This window comes from Lactuca virosa, chromosome 9 (genome assembly GCF_052849685.1).
Source record: "Lactuca virosa cultivar CGN04683 chromosome 9, Lactuca_virosa_CGN04683_v6, whole genome shotgun sequence".
Classification (NCBI taxonomy): Eukaryota; Viridiplantae; Streptophyta; class Magnoliopsida; order Asterales; family Asteraceae; genus Lactuca; species Lactuca virosa.
The window spans coordinates 194,417,682-194,437,994 of NC_136434.1; the positions used below are offsets into that span (position 1 = coordinate 194,417,682).

Here is a 20,313-nt window from a genome sequence, read left to right on the forward strand (position 1 = left end):
AATTTGACACTTTTCGTCCTTATAGTCAAAACTTTCACATTTTGACATAAAAAACATAAAAAACATCCTTTAGAATTTTGCCACCATATTTTATCAACTTTGGCAACTTTCACATTATTGCCACAACATTTTTGGATTTTCTCCACCAGTGTCCCTTCTTTTGGTTGTCGTACACTTTGGACATCTAATTTTAGGGGTTGTCGACTTTCTCTCCTATTTGCGGTGATTTACACTTTCAGCACATATTTTTTAAAGTTTGTTGATTTTCCCCATATTACCCCAAAAGCGGCGTAGCCGCGAGTTCTTTGCTAGTTATTATTACTACGATGGGAGAACTAATTGAAGATCTTCGACTAATACAATATTCTTTGGCTTCATCCATTTTCATTTAAGTTTCAAAGCTTCAAGCTTATCATCAATAATGGATAACATCTTCTCAAAATAAACTTTCAAATGTATCTTTTGATCATTTACGGTCCTCTAATTTCTTATGGATTTTGATCATATGAACTTTATACAACTTACATGGTAATATTCAAGGTCCACAAAATCAAAATAATCACAATAATCAACAAATACTACCAAATAACGTAAAACACTTAACAATAAAATGACACAAAAGACAAACATTGTTACCATTGAGTTATCACAAGTCATAAATCTTTTACCAAAGTTTACGTCGGCCTACAATTTCTTAGGTGCTGTTTGTTTTTTTAGAAAAACCTCTTCAAATCACTTTTTGCTGCGCGGCGCAGCACACACGCAACACTTTCCCTCTCGCAGCAGTTTGTTTTTTAAAAGGCTTCAGACTACAAAACCTCTGCGCGTGTGCTGCGTGACGTAGCACTTGACTTGCCTCTTCAAACCTCTTCAGCCTTCATTTTTTTCCAAGTGTTTTTTTTAGAATTTTGGTATAACTTTTCTTTTAATTTTTATTTAAAAAAAAACTTTGATTTTTTTAAACATTTATTTACGGATTTGATACAATTTCTTTTTATAGTTTCCACAATTTTTCTTAACTTGATTTATAAAAAAAAAACTTTGATTTTTTTAAATTTTTTTACATTTTCTGTTAATAATATTTTCAGTTTCGGTTGTATCTTTTTTAACGTGTGTAATTTTTTTACGAATTTTATAGACATCGTTTGCAATACTTTCTTAATTTTGTTTTATTATTTTCGTTTTTTATGTGTTTTACAATTAGTTTTTTTGTAGAATAAAACTGTTAACTTCTTTTATATTTTTTAAGTTTTTTTTTAAAGTTTTATATTTTTGTTTTTTTACATGTTCTTTTTAGTATTCTTTCAATGTTTTAAGACTAAAATTATTAAAATTTCGGTGTTTGAAAACTATTTTCGGTTTATAAAGTTAGTTTATTTAAATTTCAGCTTACTGCGGCAGTCTGCAGATATGAAAAAACAAACACGCTTCTTATTATAGGCTGCAGCCGTTTGTTCCACCTCTTCTGCTACAGAGGATTGCAGAGATGGGCCGCAGACTTAATGAATTTTCTCTTCGAAAAAACAAACAACACCTTAGTCTTCATATTTAGCACACGATCATAACGTACGTTTCTACTTCTACTTAAGTCTTAATACCAAATATAATTACTAGTGTTGCGATTAGAATACGATGGCATTTTAAATTGAAAACCATATGATCTTGATTTAGGATACAAGAAAAAACTGCAATCATGATTTTGAAAACAAAAGACGAAAGACTCTTAATCTAGGTTACAAAACATTAGGCTATATACGGTATACTATATTAAAAAAGCTCATGCGTTCATTTTGCCACATTAGATTCGATATTACATGATATAAACCATATAAACTAATGGCTAAATCATTATATATCACAATATTTAAATTTTAATTTGATTCGATGATTTAAAATTGAGGAACTAAATAACAATTATTCCAATTTTATCATCAATCTTTAAAATCAGTACTAAATTATCTGCCGATCCTAATCCGTAACAAACTAATTTTTTTATAATTTTCCCTCCAAAATCTCATATCTCAACGACACTCCTACCGATCTTCACAAGAATGACACTTTCTCAACCACCATCATCACCAATCTCATGGATTCCACCTTCCTTCCTTTCATCATCCTCCTTCTCCTCCTCTCTTTCTCTATAATCTCTGCTGCCAATTCCATTCCAAAAGCCCTAATTTTCGGGCAACACCTCACCTCCGAACCCACCACCACCACCACCACCACCACTAACGGCATCCCACCCACCACTTGCTTTGAAGTAACGAAACCAATCCAACTCCCTAACACAAAACCCTGCTCAACTCTTCTTCTACAACATGATTTCGGAAACAGTTATGGCATCCCACCAGCTTCCGCCCAATATACCCGACCTTCAAATTGCCCATCAAACGATTTTGCTAAAATTGTTCTCGAGTGGAATGTTACATGTAAAGGTCGTCAGCTCGATAGGATTATTGGGATTTGGCTCAGCGGCGTTGAACTGTTCAGAAGCTGCACAGCTCAACCTAGAGCTAGAGGGATTTTTTGGACTGTGAAGAAGGACATTACTAGGTATTATTCATTGCTTATGTCCAATCAAACACAAACCCTGGCTGTTTATTTGGGAAATAAGGTTGATAGTAATACAAATGGTGTATACCATGTGAATGTTAGTATTCATTATTATCCCCCTGAGAAGAAAACCAAAACCAACACGGAAACGACAACTCTACATGTTAATTCAGATCAAGATGATGGGTATAAGGAATGGGCTGATTTGATTATACCCATTTCACAAAACTTACCATTGAACGATGCATTATGGTTCAAAATCTATAATTTAAATGATGTAAAGACAAAACAGTTTGCGATTCCCCCAAATGCATATAGGGCTGTTCTTGAAGTGTATGTTTCAGTTGATGAAGCCGATGAGTTGTGGCCTAAAAATCTCCCTAATGACTATATTTCTTCTAATAATATAACTGGGCAACCTGGTAATGGACCTTTTAGAGAGGTTATTGTAAGTTTAGATGGAAAAATAGTTGGTGTAGTTTGGCCTTTGACTGTAGTTTTCACAAAAAGTATTAATCCGTACTTATGGGGACAAATTATGGCGATTGGATCATTTGATCTCCCTTCATATGATATTGAAATCACTCCATTTCTCGGATCACTTTTAAATGGAAAACTCCATGATTTTGCATTCAGTGTTACAAATGGTTTAAATGTTTGGTTAATTGATGCAAATTTACATGTATGGTTGGATGCAAAGAGTGAAAAGACAAAAGGGATGCTTTTGAATCAAACCATCTCTCCACTTCATGAATCTTTGAAGTCCAATTTCAAGGGTTTTAATGGGACATTCGTTACTAGTGTCCAGAGGTCAATAAAGTCAAGTGGATGGGTAGAAACGTCATTTGGTAAGATAGTAACCGAGTCAACTCAGGATTTCAATTTGAGTAACATCATGGTGATGGGGAATGAGGGGCGTTCACAAACTGTGAACCAAACAATCGAGTTTATCGACATTGTGGATTCCAAGATTGCATCTTCATTTCATAACACTAAATCTTTAAAATCTTTTTATTTTTATTTATACTCGGAGAGAGTGGACAATGGAGACCGAAACCAAGAGGAGGTGGAGAATGTTACTTTGGGTTTCAATGAGAAAAAGATTGATAATTTCGGTTCTAAATCTTCATCAAGTGTTCTTGAAAACTTAAAAAATATTCAAGGTTCGATGATTTTGAAGGATAATGTTGCGTTTACTGGTATAGGGAGTTCCCAACAGAACTATAGTTATAGTGATGATAAATTATGCTATTTTAGGAACATAAGTCGCGTAACTTTCACAATTATTTATGATAAAGAGGGTGATACATGCAGTAAACCAAAAAAATCAAGATTCGATTTTCAACGGGTAAAAAATGGCATTTTCCTGCTTGAAGAACTTTTCTAGCCTGGGATCATTATGCAATTTAAAGTGTATCATCACAACTATTATCATTATGGAAGGGGTTTCAGTTTATTTTTACTGTCTTGTTGTTGTGATATGTTGTGTAAGAATTAGATTTATGCAATTATTATCTCTTATGGAAGTCCAATAATACATTTCAGGTCAGCATGTAACAATGAAGGTGTAATGCAATGAGCACTTTTTTACGAGAGTTGCAAAAGATATGAAATGATCAAAGTAAGTAAATGTACTTACATTAGTAATGTTCATCAAGTGAGCTTTCTCATTCGTTTGTGTTTATATAACCAAGCCATCAAAGACCACCCCTACCCCCAACTCGTTTCCTTGACACCCAACTCGGAAATCTCTACATCCATACATACATAATGAAAATGATTCCATCTACATCTTAAATTAGAAAAAAAAAACATTATCTTGCTGATAAATAATCGAAGACACATCAGAAATATTTTAACACTAATTACAAAATTATATTCGATTTTCAAACAATGAAAGGACAGAGGAATGGACGCATCATGTTAGTTTGGGGTTTTTTAAAAGGCGCAATATGGGTTTAATTGTGGTGGTTTGGTGGTTTTACAGATTGTTGCATGCACTTTGACAAAGTAATTAGCGGACGTAAAATCCTGGTACGGAGCTACCCTAGATAAGAAACTAAACCTTCAATTAAGATAAAATGTTGCATATTTTCATAAACAAAACATAAACACGCGGAAGCATAAACCGTAGATCTTTAGTTTCAAATCTATTAAAAGAAAACTTAAACATGAATGGACGATTACATATCTTTGTTCCATTGAGATTTTCGGATCTGGAGACCGGGATGAGTTTTCAAGTTCATCTTAAGAACTCTCTATATAATCCTTCTGCATGAGACTCATGAATTTCTATATCCATATCGTGTGTCATAAATCTGCCTCTCATCACGTATTTATATAGATGGAGATATAATTTAATGCGAGAGATATTCGGGATTTAGGAGATCTTGAGTCAAACTGATTGAGAATGAAGTTATCACTTTTAGCAACAAAGGTGTCACCTTGTTTGTGGTTTTCATGCTAAATCTTTCAATGATCTTATTGATGTAGCCTTTTTGTGATAATCCTAGAATTTCATGAGATTTGTCTTTTTAAATCTGGATTCATAATACAAAATCGGCTTCTCAAAGATCCTTCATTTCAAAATACTTTAATCTATTGATGGCCAACAATATGCCATCAACATACAAAACCAGATTAATATATTTATTTATTTACTCCCACTAAGTTTGTGATAAACACGATCATCTACTGTATTTACTCTAAAACCAAAAGAGATAATGAACTGATGAAACGTGTGTACCACACATGGGATATCTTAAGTTGAGGTTGATGTTGTAATTTCTCCATTTAGGTTAGTAATTCTTGCTTTTAGAGGAAAATACATTTTTGGTCCTTGGGTATAGTTAATTTTTGCAGTTTTGGTCCATGTTCCAAGTAAAATTACTAAATATTGTCATTTTACTTGGAACAGGGACCAAAAATGTTGCAAAAAGCAAAATTGCATTAGAAAACGTTTTGGGACCAAACTTGCAAAAAGCAAATATATCTAGGGACTGAAAATATAATTTCTATTGGTTTTTATCACAGAAGGTCTTGAGAAGTGATTTTACATGTTTTTCTTTTTTTTTCTTTTTTTTCTTTTTTTTTTAAATTTTGTAAAGGCTTTCTGAAGATCGAAGCATGTCTTTTGTGGGGTGATTTTGTCAAAAGTTGTCTGTGTAACTTTTTCAACAATAACTTCTTTTACTAAATTGGTTTAAAGGAGCCAACAACCTGCAAAAAAGCCAGAACCAAAGAGCATTTGCTCGAGGTGAGGGTTACTTTTGTCATTTTACAAAAACGTGTACTTTCACCATTTTTTCGATTTAGTCTCTGAACTAGTGTTTTTTTAAAAGATTTAGTCTTAAACTATTATCATTATTCTAATTGTTACAATTTTATTATTCAAGACATATTAGTAACTAATATAACCTTATTTTTATCAAATTTAAAGCTTTACCCCTTACATGTTTGAAAGATCACCCGAGAAAAGGGGAGAAGCTAATCTTATCGCCAAGCGGGACTTTGGTGGCAATAACGGATTCACTTGGCCGTATTATGTTCTTGGACATCCGCGCCCTTATGGTTGTACGGTTACGAAAAGTAACATATTTTGTTTGAAAGGCACTAAGACTGATATAATTTTTTTTTTGTCCCACTCAAAAAGGTAGGACAAGGACTTAGTCTAAATGTCTCGTCTGTGTAAAAAGACGTGAATACCCTCATTGGTAGTTATTGACTAGTCTAGTACACTAGTATAGACTGTATTGTCATACATTGGACTATGACTATGACTGATGTGAGTGCGGAAAAAATTGCAATCTTTTGTCTTGCCCAAAAAGATGGGACGTGAACGTGCTTTCAATCCCCCATCTTTGCAAAAAGACGTAAGTGCCCTTTTCATCATCGTCACTGAAAATATACCTAGAAAGCTTGTCTACTCTTTATAGTGCCCTAGCGTATTACGATAATGGGACAAAAATTCCTTTTTTTTTGTCGCACCCAAAAAAAGGTGGGACATGGGCTTTCTCTTATCTCACCCGTGCAAAAAGATAGGAATGCCCTTCTCATCCAAAATATCAAAATAAACTCAATTATTTCAAGGGTATCGTGATGTGATCTGTCTTTTCGGTGAAACACTTGTAAATAAAGACAATATAGGAAGCCATGAACGCGTGAAAAACAATTATTGTTTATGTCTTGCCATCCATGCTCCTCGAAAGGGCATTGTTGAGGTAATAAAAAAACATTTAAATGATTTTTTTTCAAATAAAATAAAAAAACAATTATTATTTTATTTTGCTTTATTTATTTTTTAAATATATAACATTCAATTTGTTATAGCTGTTCATATACTACTCTTGTTATCGGGAGCTGAGGCTACAAAAATAAAATGTGAATAGTTTTAATAAGTTAGATACTATATGTTGTACATAAAAAGAGACTAAATATCAACAAAATCGATATATATATATATATATATATATATATATATATATATATATATATATATATATATATCAAATTTTTTCCAACGATCTTTGTAGACGATTTATAGTGGTATTATAGCTTCTTTTTTAATTTTCTTTTTGAATGTGTGTAGAAAAAAAGTTTTCAAACTTTTAGGGATTTTTGGTTCACACTACAACTCAACTGTTCTCTCTCTCTCTCTCTCTATATATATATATATATATATATATATATATATATATATATATATATATATGTAACACCGTAAATTTTCAAACCAAATTTTTCAATTTAAAACACATTTATCTCATTTCAAAAAATCACAAAAGTGCCACAAATATCAAATCATCAAAATACATGTCCAAAACTATATATATCACAAATCTAGGATTCTCTCAAAACATAACTCTAACTCTGGTGTGTGTACAATGAAGTCGGCGCCTTCCCGTGTACCTGAGAAGTACCTGAACCACATAACACATAACACGGTAAGCACGAAGCTTGGTGAGTTCCCCAAAATACCACACACATCACATTAGCCACTTGCGGCTAACTCAATACGACCCTCCGGTCAATGTGTCTCAGTGGAGACCCTCCGGCCCCACAACTCGGATGGACCCTCCGGTCCTAACTCAATAAGCTCATAACAATAATACTCAGCATGACTCACAAAGACATAATGAAGAATATCATAATATACAGGTAAGCACATAAGACATCTCAGTCACGCAAAGATACCACTCATGGTAAGTATAGTGAGAAGACTCACCTCGCAAGAAATCAGATAATCTCGAACTCAAATCACCGGTCTAGCCTCCGCCTAACACATACGACAATTATCCCTAATTAATCATGGCTCTCAAGAAGCTAAACTAACCCTTCTACAAACTCACAGAAGGGTAAAAGACCATTTTACCCCTCAATGGCCTTAATAGTCCACAAATTGACCAAACCCTAAAAGTCAACCAAAAGTCAACGCCAGCAAGTACGCTGCGCGTACAAGATCTCTACGCTGGGCGTACTCCGATGCCATGCATGCATCGGGGATTCTCAACCCTACGCTGCGCGTATTGGGATTACGCTCGACGTACGCCCCAGTTTTGCTCTTTCTACTCTTTTGGTCTTAATCAGTTAAAACCTTGGCTCATTTCATAGATTTGGACTCCCTAATAGCTCTTATTCCATAAAGTCAGTGACTTTAAGCCTTTGCATGGCTGATAAGGTCACAAACACACAAAATCCTCTCTTTCTCTTAACTCAAAATGCTCATATCTCATGCATGGTTTGATTCCAACGTCCAAGTCTTGATTTTTATGACACTACACCACTGAAAACACTGAAAGGGGTTGATCATAGTCTCTGGAGCACAATATCTCATAAAGTCTCCAACTTTTTGGACAAAAACCCTAAAATATTCTACTATGATGCACAAAATGAAAGAGTGAGAAAGGTTGAAGCTTTATACCTCAATATGAAGGTCCCAACACAGCTATGCTCAGATCCAAGGGCCTGGACTCTTACGCGTTCTTCTCCAAAGCTTCTTCTTCACTCCAAGAACATACAAAATCACTCAAAGGCTCTCAAATGCACTCACAAGCTCTATGAACGAAGGTTTAGGGTTTAAGAGAGTTTGTTGTCTGAGAATGGTGGCTAGGAATGAGGCCATCATATCCTTTATGTAGGGACACACCCTAAATTAGGGTTTTCACTTTGGGCCTAGTATGCCCAACATACCCTCTGGTACGCCCAGCGTACTAGGTGGCTTCCGCGTCACAAACACGCATATGAGTACGCTGAGCGTACACTCGCGTACGCCCCGCGTACTCATTTACCCCTTTTTACAATAGGGGATAAACTTTACAATTTACCAAAAGAACAAGGGCTTAAGGTATACATGGACTTGGGATGTTACAATTCTCCCCCACTAGAATCAGACATCGTCCGCGTAGTCAGGCTCAGAAAATAACTCTGGATACTACTCACGCATCTCGGAATCTGGCTCCCAAGTGCACTCGGACCCCTTCCGATGTTGCCACTGGACCTGAACCAGAGGCACCTCCTTGTTCCTCAGAACCTTCACTTTCCGATCCAAAATTGCAATTGGTCTCTCAATATAATTCAGGCTCGCATCAACCTAAATGTCCTCTAATGGTACCACTGCCGTCTCATCGGCTACACACTTCCTCAGCTGGGACACGTGGAAGGTGTTATGAATCTGGCTCAACTCTGCTGGTAACTCTAACCGGTTGGCCGCCCTACCCACTCTGGCGATCACTCTGAAAGGACCAATGTATCGGGGCCCCAACTTGCCCTGTTTCCTGAATCGGATCACCCCTTTCCATGGGGATACCTTTAGGTGGACAAAATCTCCAACCTGGAACTCTAGCTCAGATCGTCGCCGATCCGCGTAACTCTTTTGGCGACTCTGGGTTGTCAGTAACATCTGTCTGACCTGCTGAATCTGCTCGGTCGTCTTCAGCACTATCTCAATGCAACCCATCACTCGCTGCGCTACCTCTCCCCAACAAATGGGAGTCCGACACCTCCTCCCATAAAGAAGCTCAAAGGGAGGCATACCAATACTTGAATGATGGTTGTTGTTGTAAGAAAACTCAGCCAAGGGCAAATAAGTGTCCCAACTTCCTCCAAAGTCCATAACACATGCACGCAGTATGTGCTCAAGCATCTGAATCGTCCACTCGCTCTGCCAGTCTGTCTGTGGATGGTATGCGGTACTGAAATGTAACCGGGTACCCAACTCCTCATGAAATTTCTTCCAGAACCTGGAAGTAAAGCACACGTCTCGATCTGACACTATTGAGGTCATGCACTCCATACCGATCTACCACCTCTCTCACATAAATCTCGGCCAGTCTCTCTACAGAAGAGCTCTTACTGATAGCGAGGAAGTGAGCACTCTTCGTCAATCAGTCCAAAATCACCCATATCGCGTCAACCCCATGCGCAGTTCTCGGTAACTTGGTGATAAAGTCCATAGAAATCTGTTCCCACTTCCACTGGGGAATATCTAAAGGCTGCAAAGGACCATGTGGATGCTGGTGCTCCGCCTTAACCCGACGACAGGTCAAACACCTCTCTACAACCCATGTCACGTCCCTTTTCATACAGGGCCACCAATAGTCTCTCTTCAGGTCCAAATACATCTTAGTGGCCCTTGGGTGGATCAAGAATCTCGATCTATGTGCCTCCTCCAACAATACACGACGAGCTCCACCTGTATAGGGCACCCAAATCCGCCCATGGAAAGTAATAAGCCCACGACTGTTCGTCACAAACTCGGAAACCTACCCAATCACACGCTCTCTCTTGCGGTTCTCCGGTCTCACAGCCTCCACCTGAGCCTCTCGGATGATATCTAAGACTGGAGTCATCACCGTCATCCTCATACACACATCCCGGATCAGAGCGCTCTCGGCTCTACGAATCAAGGCATCGGCTACCACATTAGCCTTGCCTGGGTGATATAAGATCTCACAGTCGTAGTCCTTCACTACATCTAACCATCTCCTCTGTTTCATATTCAGGTTGGGCTGATCTATTAGGTACTTCAGGCTCTTATGGTCCGTGTATATGGTACACCGGACACCATAAAGATAGTGACGCCAAATATTGAGGGCGAACACCACCGCCACCAACTCCAAATCATGGGTGGGATACCTCGTCTCATGACGCTTCAGCTGCCTCGACGCATATGCTATCACGTGACCCCTCTGCATCAACACTGCACCCATCCCTGAAATAGACGCATCACAATAGCCTACGAAGTCCTCCACTCCCTCCGGAAGGGCTAACACCGGAGCTTCGCACAATCTCTGGCGAAGAGTCTCGAATGATGCCTACTGCTCAGGCCCCCCAAACAAAAGTAATGCCCGTCCGGGTCAATCTGGTGAGAGGAACCGCAATCTTGGAGAAATCCTTGATAAATCTCTGATAGTAGCTGGCCAATCCCAGAAAACTCCTGATCTCGGATGGGGATCTCGGCACCTCCCATCGCATAACTGCCTCAATCTTGGCCGGATCGACCAATATCCCATTCTGATTAACGAGATGTCCCAGGAACTGGACCTCTCGTAATTAGAAATCACACTTGGAGAATTTGGCATACAACCTCTCCGACCTCAATACCCCAAGAACCTCTAGCAGATGCTCCTTATGCTGCTCTCTGGACCTCGAATACACTAAGATGTTATCAATGAACACGATCACCGACCGGTCCAACATAGGACTGCACACCCGGTTCATGAGATCCATGAATGTTGCCGGTGTGTTGGTGAGCCCGAAAGGCATCATCACAAACTTGTAATGCCCATAACGAGTTCTAAAGGCCGTCTTCTGAATATACTCCTCGCATACTCTCATCTGGTGATATCAAGATCTCAAATCAATCTTGGAGAACCAAGATGCCCCCTGCAACTGATCGAATAAATCATCGATCCTCGGAAGTGGATAACGATTCTTGACCGTCATCTTGTTCAACTCCCGGTAATCTATACACATCCTGTGTGAACCATCCTTTTTCTTGAAAAAAAGGATCAGTGCTCCACACGGTGAGCTACTCGGTCTGATAAATCCCTTCCCCAGCAGCTCCTGGAGCTGTGAGGATAACTCCTGCATCTCTGGTGGCGCAAGGTGATAAGGTGCCTTGGCAATAGGCGCCGCGCCCGAAACTAAATCAATCCGGAACTCCACCTACCTCTCGGGAGGCACACCTGGTAACTCCTCTGGAAAAACATCCGGGAACTCGCACACTATCGGAACCTCGGAGATAGAACTCAGCCTCCATGAAACGACCTGCGTATCCATCACGTACGCCAAGAAGCCCATACAACCCTGCTGTAAACTTGTCCTCGCCCTGGCAGCAGAGCAGAAGGATGACCCAGACCTGGTACCCTCGTCATACACTATAAGCACTCCCCTACTGGGGTCTTGTATAGTCACCAACTGACGCTCGCAGTCGATCACTGCTCCAAAACGGCTCAACTTAGCCAGGCCCACGATGACACAGACATCACCCATCGCAATCGGTACCAGATCAATCGGAAATTCGACACCAAAAATCTCCAGCACACATCCTCGGAATACATCAGTAGCAAAAACCGCATGCTCATCAGCTATGAAAACCCTCAGAGGTCGACCCAACGCCTCACGTCGGATACTGACGTGACGACTAAAAGCTAAAGACATGAAGGATCAACTCGCACCCGAGTCAAATAACACCAAAGCAGGTACATAACTCACAAGAAATATACCTAAATACAGCATAGATTAAGCACAATAAATCTCAAAATAATTAAATAAGGAAATACGTACCAACCACGACATTAGGTGTTGCGCGGACCTCCTCCGCTGTTAGCTGAAAAGCTCTCCCACGAGCCCTCAGAACCTCGGCCTTCACCGGCCGACTATTAGTAGCACACAAAGCAGCAGGTGTAGATCCCTAAAGAAGTTGGGGGCACTCGGCCTTCCGATGGCCGGTCTGGTTATAGTGGAAGCAAACTGCAAACCCCTTGGGGCAATCCTTCGCCATATGCCCCTCTTTGCCACACTTGTAGCAAATCCTCGCTCGGCACGACTCCTCGTAACTCTTGCCGCACTTTCCACAAGTGCGGCCCTTCTGGACCCCAGTCCTAATATCAGCGGGCTTAGCCCGCTTCGCTGCCGGCTGCGACTACGCCGGCCTTCGGTCTCTCCCCTGAGACCCCGCCTCCTCCCTGGCCTGAGTCTCCAACTCAATCTCCCTCCTCCTGGCATTTTCCTGAAGCTCATAAAATGTCCGATAAGACGAGTTCGCCACGAAATCTTAAATATCCCTCCTCAGAATGATTAAATATCGGCTCATGGACGCCTGCTCAGTCAAAACATGCTCAGGGCAGAACAACGCCCTCTCGTGAAACATCCGTGTAATCTCAGTCACCGACTATGTCTTCTGCTTAAGAGACAGAAACTCTTGGGCCAACCATTCCCTCTCCACAGGGGGAACATACTCATCTCGGAACATCAATGTAAATCTCTCCCAAGTCATTGCAGTATGCTTTGCAGGAGTAAAACTGGCTATCACAAACTTCCACCAGTCCTTCGCTCCCAAGTGAGGCTGGTTCAACGCGAACTGAACCCTCAGATGCTCTGGGCAAGAACATGTGTAAAAAAATCCCTCAATATCATAGATTCACCTCATAGCAACAATCGGATCCTGTGTCCCATCAAACTCCGGTGGCTTCGTGTTGCTGAACTCCCAAAACAACAATGATTCACCTCCCTGTGGCCTGGCAGCAGCGACAGCTGCGGTGGCTGCAACAGCAGCCAACTTAGTAACAGCAGCATATCGCTCGTCAAATGTCTCGATCAAAGTGGTATTAATAGACCCAAACATCTCCGGAATAGCCTCTCGTATGGCTGCGGCCACCTCATCATGAATCATGCTGCGAATCTTGTCATCGCTAGTCCCACTGCTCTCGGGGTTGTGGCGTGTACCCACCATGATGTCTCTAAAACACAACACAAAAATCATTAGAGACTCGCTCGAGCATACTCACACTCGACCACTCACCCCTACTTGTTCCTTAGCATCTTAAGGATTCTTACTTGGATTGCATACAGACCTGGTGCTTTCAGTAGTACGGGCCCAATACTACCTTCCACACCAAACCTGTAGTCACCCTAAATCCTCCTCCTAGGATTCTAATTCACAAGTACTCTATCTCTCACAAATTTTAGACTACTCTCTCAGTAGGTTACTCGCATGCTCATCTAAGTATCTCTCCTAGATTACCCCTCAACTCAGAACTCAACACATACTCAGGGAAAATAACAGTTAAGACTGGTCAATTGCATCTCCTAGGCTAAGGCATTACAAATCAGGTAACTCTAGCCCTAGAATATGAAATACCTAGCCTATTCTCTAGCATGTATTTCTAATATCTCATAAATATCTCATATCACAAATAAGTAAGGGTATTTTGGGAAATCACTGTTTGGGCTCTGGCTGATTGTACACACTGCTCCAATTTGTTTTCTTATTAAAACTCTTTCTCGTTTTAGAAAAATCATTTCTTTTGAAATTTTTTCTCAAATCCTCAGTTTGAGTCCAAACACACCTGGGGGTGCATCCGAATCCCTCAAACCAACGCTCTGATACCAACTTGTAACACCGTAAATTTTCAAACCAAAATTTTCAATTTAAAACACATTTATCTCATTTCAAAAAATCACAAAAGTTCCACAAATATCAAATCATCAAAACACATGTCCAAAATTGTATATATCACAAATCCAGGATCCTCTTAAAACATAACTCTAACTCTGGTGTGTGTACAATCAAGCCGGCGCCTTCCCGTGTACTTGAGAAGGTCCCAACACAGCTATGCTCAAATCCAAGGGCCTGGACTCTCACTCCTTCTTCTCCAAAGCTTCTTCTTCACTCCAAGAACACACAAAATCACTCAAAGGCTCTCAAATGCACTCACAAGCTCTATAAAAGAAGGTTTAGGGTTTAAGAGAGTTTGTTGTCTAAGAATGGTGGTCAGGAATGAGGCCATCATATCATTTATATAGGGACACACCCTAAATTAGGGTTTTGACTCTGGGCCTAGTACGCCCAGCGTACCCTCTGGTACGTCCAACATACTAGGTGGCTTCCGCGTCACAAACACGCATATGAGTACGCTGAGCGTACACTCGCGTATGCCCCGCGTACTCATTTACCACCTTTTCGCATTAGGGGCTAAAATAGACAATTTACCAAAAGAACAATGCCTTAAGGTATACCTGGACTTGGGATGTTACAATATATATATATATATATATATATATATATATATATATATATATATATATATATATATATATATATATATATATATATATATATATATATAAGTTTGATCGGGTGATGACCCAAAAATAAGTGAAGATTGTGAGGACAAATATTTATCGTAGGATTGAAAAAATAAAATGTGGATATTTGATTTTATTTATCGTCAAAATCTCGTGGGATGAGATGACGTTTTGGTAATTATGTGCGAGATTTTTGGTATTTTCTGACAAATGTTAAATGTTTTAAGGGTATTAATGAGAAAAAAAGGAACTAGGCGGGTATGTAACATCTCCCCCCTATTTTTCTCTCTACGCTACTTGTCCCCCCTATTTTTCTCTCTACGCTACTTGTCCCCCAGCTATTGTATGAGTTTTTATTTTTTTCCCTCCAACATTGTTTTTTGGTAATAACTTTTTTTCTTTGAAAAAAAGAAATTTTGAAAAAACTAAAGTTCTTAAAATTTAAAATCTCTACATAATGAGTGTAATCATGAAAATTTGAAAAAAATATATTTTTTTATTTTTTAATTTTTATAAAAAACCCTTAAAAAATTCTCCAAAAATTATGAAAATTTAAGAATTACTTCTACTCATTATATATAAGAATATAAATGAAAACTCCAAAAATGAAGTCCTACACTCTTCCAAAGTGTTAACCAACACTTTCTACACTCTAAAAAAAGATAAGAAAGAAATAACCAAACACTTCAAATGTATGTTGGTTGGGGTGCTTTGAAACCAAAACATTAGACTTCTTTTATAAACTTGAAGTCCACCAAAGTTTCATCCTTTATTTCATCTAGCAAAAAACTCAACATTTTAGCCGTGCATTTTCTTGGGTTTTTATGCGTTTGCAATTTGGTTTTTTAACCGCATACATTTGGTGTAGTTTTAAGCCACCATTGATTTTTAATGCCTTACAAACTGTTTGTAAGTAAACCACTGAAAACCTATAGTTAAAATAAAAACAAGCAAGAACAAGTATGATCAAACGGTAAAGTTGAGTATTTATAAAAAAAGAATCCTCATAAAATAAGAAATTAAAAGAGGGCATCCCAAAATAAGAATACCACAAAATAGGTTGTAGCTTCTTTGCCTCGTAGGTCTTTGTTACCACTTTTAACAAAATTTCTTATATATCAGCCGAAGTTATTAACCATGTTATCTGGTGCAATGTGGTTTGGACAGCTTTAAAACATAAAAACAAGATATATCCATAATCCAAATTCATAAGCTTAACCATTTAGTTATTATAAAACTTCAAACAAAAAATTATGGTATAAAACCATCCACACTAGTACAACGTTAATATTCTTTCAATTGTTACATGTCAACTTTTGGTGTTATTCTCCATATCAATGTAATGTCAGTTATGTCAAAAGTAGTCCCAACTGAAAGATCAATGATTGACATATCAATTAATAGTAGGGGTATAAAGGAGCCAAGCCAACTCGTGAGATACTCAGGACCGATTCGAAAAATACTTGAAATCGACTCTGTTAAAATCAAGTCGAGCTCGACCTACTCGAGTAGATTATCGAGTTGAGCTCGATTATAGAAATACTCAGCTCATGAAACTCGCGAGCTTAATCGAATATTGTTATGTTTACAGTTTTATCCTTTGTTTCTTCATATTTACATATTATAGAATCGTGCCGAGTCGTGCTCACGAGCTTCATTGTATTGTTGTATTTCTATTGTAATTTGATGTGATTTTATTTTTTAAGAGCTAAGGGGGCGAGCCGAGCTCGAGCTGAAGCTTGATATTAAGGTTCGAGTGAAGTTCAAACCCGGTTTCAAGCTCGAGTTTTTAAGTCGAGTCGAGTTTTGAGCTTGGCAATGTTCAACTCGACTCGGCTCGATTACACCACTAGTTAAACGAATGTATTAATTAATTTTAGCGATCTAGAATTTAAAACGACACCAAACTTTAAGAACTTATTACAATACCAAACCTAATCAACATATTATGGATTACAAAATACATTATAACATCAAGCGTTTCCAAACACCAAAAGAAAACTTATTATTACTACGACCAATGGGAGAACTAATTGAAGGTCTTCCACTAATACAATTTTCTTTGGCTTCATCCATTTTCATTTAAGTTTCAAAGCTTCAAGCTTATCATCAATAATGGATAGCATCTTCTCAAAATAAACTTTTAAATGTATCTTATTAAAATTTGATCATTTACGGTCCTCTAATTTCTTATGGGGTTTGATCATATGAATTTTATATCACTTACATGGTAATTCAAGGTCCACACAATCAAAATAATCACAATAATCAACAAATACTACCAAATAACATAAAACACTTAACAATAAAATGACACAAAAGACAAACATTATTACCATGGAGTTATCACAAGCAGGGCCGGTCCAAACGTATATGGGGCCCGGAGCGAAAAGAAAAAAAAAGAGCCCCTTAAAGACAAATATAATAAAGATTCAAAAAAAAATCATTTATTCTTCACTATAAACACGTTCAATTAACAATAACAAATAAGCCAAATTGTTTATTTTTGAGCTATTTTGAGTTTGAACCAACTTTAGGCCCTAAAAATCATTTTGGTAATAATTTTTTTATATATATACACTACAAAGCCCAGAAAATTTGGGCCCCCTCGATTCGTGGGCCCTGGGCGGTCGCCCGGGTTGCCCACCGTCTGGACCGGCCCTGATCACAAGTCATAAATCTTTTTCCAAAGTTTACGTCGGTCTACAATTTCTTAGTCTTCATATTTAGTACACGATCATAACGTACGTTTCTACTTAGCTCGTAATACCAAATATAATTACTAGTGTTGCAATTAGAAGACGATGACATTTTAAATTGAAAACCATATGATCTTGATTTAGGATACAAGAAAAAACTGCCATCATGATTTTGAAAACAAAAGACAGAAAGACTCTTAATCTAGGTTACAAAACATTAGGCTATATAAGGTATAATATATTAAAAAAGCTCATGCGTTCATTTTGCCACATTAGATTCGATATTACATGATATAAACCATATAAACTAATGGCTAAATCATTATATATCACAAAATTTAAATTTTAATTTGATTCGATGATTTAAAATTGAGGAACTAAATGCCAATTTTATCATCAATCTTTAAAATAAGTACTAAATTATCTGCCGATCCTAATCTTTAACAAACTAATTTTTTTATAATTTTCCCTCCAAAATCTCATATCTCAACGACACTCCTACCGATCTTCACAAGAATCACACTTTCTCAACCACCATCATCACCATTCTCATAGATTCCACCTTCCTTCCTTTCATCCTCCACCTCCTCTCTTTCTCCATAATCTCCGCCGCCAATTCCAATCCAAAAGCCGTAATTTTCCGGCAACACCTCACCTCCCAACCCACCACCACCACTAACGGCATCCCACCCACCACTTGCTTTGACGTAGCTCCCTAACACAAAACCCTGCTCAACCCTTCTTCTACAACATGATTTCGGAAACAGTTATGGCATCCAACCAGCTTCCGCCCAATATACCCGACCCTCAAATTGCCCATCAAACGATTTTGCTAAAATTGTTCTCGAGTGGAATGCTACATGTAAAGGTCGTCAGCTCGATAGGATTATTGGGATTTGGCTCAGCGGCGTTGAACTGTTCAGAAGCTGCACAGCTCAACCTAGAGCTAGAGGGATTTTTTTGGACTGTGAAGAAGGACATTACTAGGTATTATTCATTGCTTATGTCCAATCAAACACAAACCCTCACTGTTTATTTGGGAAATAAGGTTGATAGTAATACAAATCGTGTATACCATGTGAATGTTAGTATTCATTATTATCCCCCTGAGAAGAAAACCAAAACCAACACGAAAACGACAACTCTACATGTTAATTCAGATCAAGATCATGGGTATAAGGAATGGGCTGATTTGATTATACCCATTTCACAAAACTTACCATTGAACGATGCATTATGGTTCAAAATCTATAATTCAAATGATGTAAAGACAAAACAGTTTGCGATTCCCCAAATGCATATAGGGCTGTGCGTGAAGTGTATGTTTCAGTTGATGAAGCCGATGCGGATGAGTTGTGGCCTAAAAATCTCCCTAATGACTATATTTCTTCTAATAATATAACTGGGCAACCTGGTAATGGACCTTTAGAGAGGTTGGTGTAAGTTTAGATGGAAAAATAGTTGGTGCAGTTTGGCCTCTTACTGAAGTTTTCACAAAAACTATTAATCCGTACTTATGGGGACAAATTATGGCGATTGGATCATTTGATCTCCCTTCATATGATATTGAAATCACTCTGATTCTGGGATCACTTTTAAATGGAAGACTCCATGATTTTGCATTCAGTGTTACAAATGGTTTAAATGTTTGGTTAATTGATGCAAATTTACATGTATGGTTGGATGCAAAGATTGAAAAGACAAAAGGGATGCTTTTGAATCAAACCATCTCTCCACTTCATGAATCTTTGAAGTCCAATTTCATGGGTTTTAATGGGACATTCGTTACTAGTGTCCAGAGGTCAATAAAGTCAAACGGATGGGAATCGTCATTTGGGAAGATAGTAACCGAGTCAACTCAGGATTTCAATTTGAGTAACATCATGGTGATGGGGCGTGAGGGGGGTTCACAAACTGTGAACCAAACAATCGAGTTTAACGATAGTGTGGACTCCAAGCTTGCATCTTCTGTTCATAACACTAAATCTTTAAAATCTTTTTAATTTTATTTATACACGGAGATAGTGGGCAATGGAGACCGAAACCAAGAGGAGGTGGAGAATGTTACTTTGGGTTTCAATGAGAAAAAGATTGATAATTTCGGTTCTAAATCTTCATCAAGTGTTCTTGAAAACTTACAAAGTATTCACGGTTCGATGATTTTGAAGGATAATGCAGCGATTACTGTTCTGGGGAGTTCCCAGCAGAACTATAGTTATAGTGATGATAAATTCTGCTATTTTAGGAACATAAGTCGCATAAGTTTCACAATTATTTATGATAAAGTGGGTGATACATGCAGTAATAAGAAAAAATCAAGATTCGATTGTCAACGGGTAAAAAATGGCATTTTCGTGCTTAAAGAACTTTTCTAGCCTGGGATCATTATGCGATTTAAAGTGTATCATCACAATTATTATCATTATGGATGGGATTCAGTTTATTTTTATTGTCTTGTTGTTGTGACATGTTGTGTAAGAATTAGATTTATGCAATTATTACCTCTTATGGAACTTTTTTCAGGTCAGCATGTTGAAGGTGTAATGCAATGAGCACTTTTTTACGACAGTTTCAAAAGACATGATCAAAGTAAGTAAACGTACTTACATTAGTAATGTTCATCAAGTGAGCATTCTCATTCGTTTTTGTTTATATAAGCAAGCCATCAAAGACCACCCCTACCCCCAACTCGTTTCCTTGACACCCAACTCGGAAATCTCCACATTCATACATACATAATGAAATTGATTCC

The 20,313-nt window shown here is 38.1% G+C and overlaps 1 protein-coding gene and 1 pseudogene across 1 annotated transcript; both read left to right on the top strand.

Annotated features, from left to right (window-relative positions):
* Positions 1-2,082: 2,082 nt before the first annotated feature.
* LOC145140741 (peptide-N4-(N-acetyl-beta-glucosaminyl)asparagine amidase A-like) lies at positions 2,083-3,992 on the top strand. The gene has a single exon (XM_079074142.1). It carries the CDS (start codon positions 2,087-2,089, stop codon positions 3,938-3,940), a length of 1,854 nt encoding a protein of 617 aa, XP_078930268.1. The 5' UTR covers positions 2,083-2,086; the 3' UTR covers positions 3,941-3,992.
* A 2,388-nt stretch (positions 3,993-6,380) lies between these two features.
* LOC145140161 (peptide-N4-(N-acetyl-beta-glucosaminyl)asparagine amidase A-like) overlaps positions 6,381-20,313 on the top strand; it is a 62,819-nt pseudogene continuing 48,886 nt past the window's right edge.

What these genes read in the sequence shown, in the direction of transcription:
- LOC145140741 (XM_079074142.1), top strand. Translation starts at nt 2,087, where the DNA reads ATGGATTCCACCTTCCTTCCTTTCATCATCCTCCTTCTCCTCCTCTCT.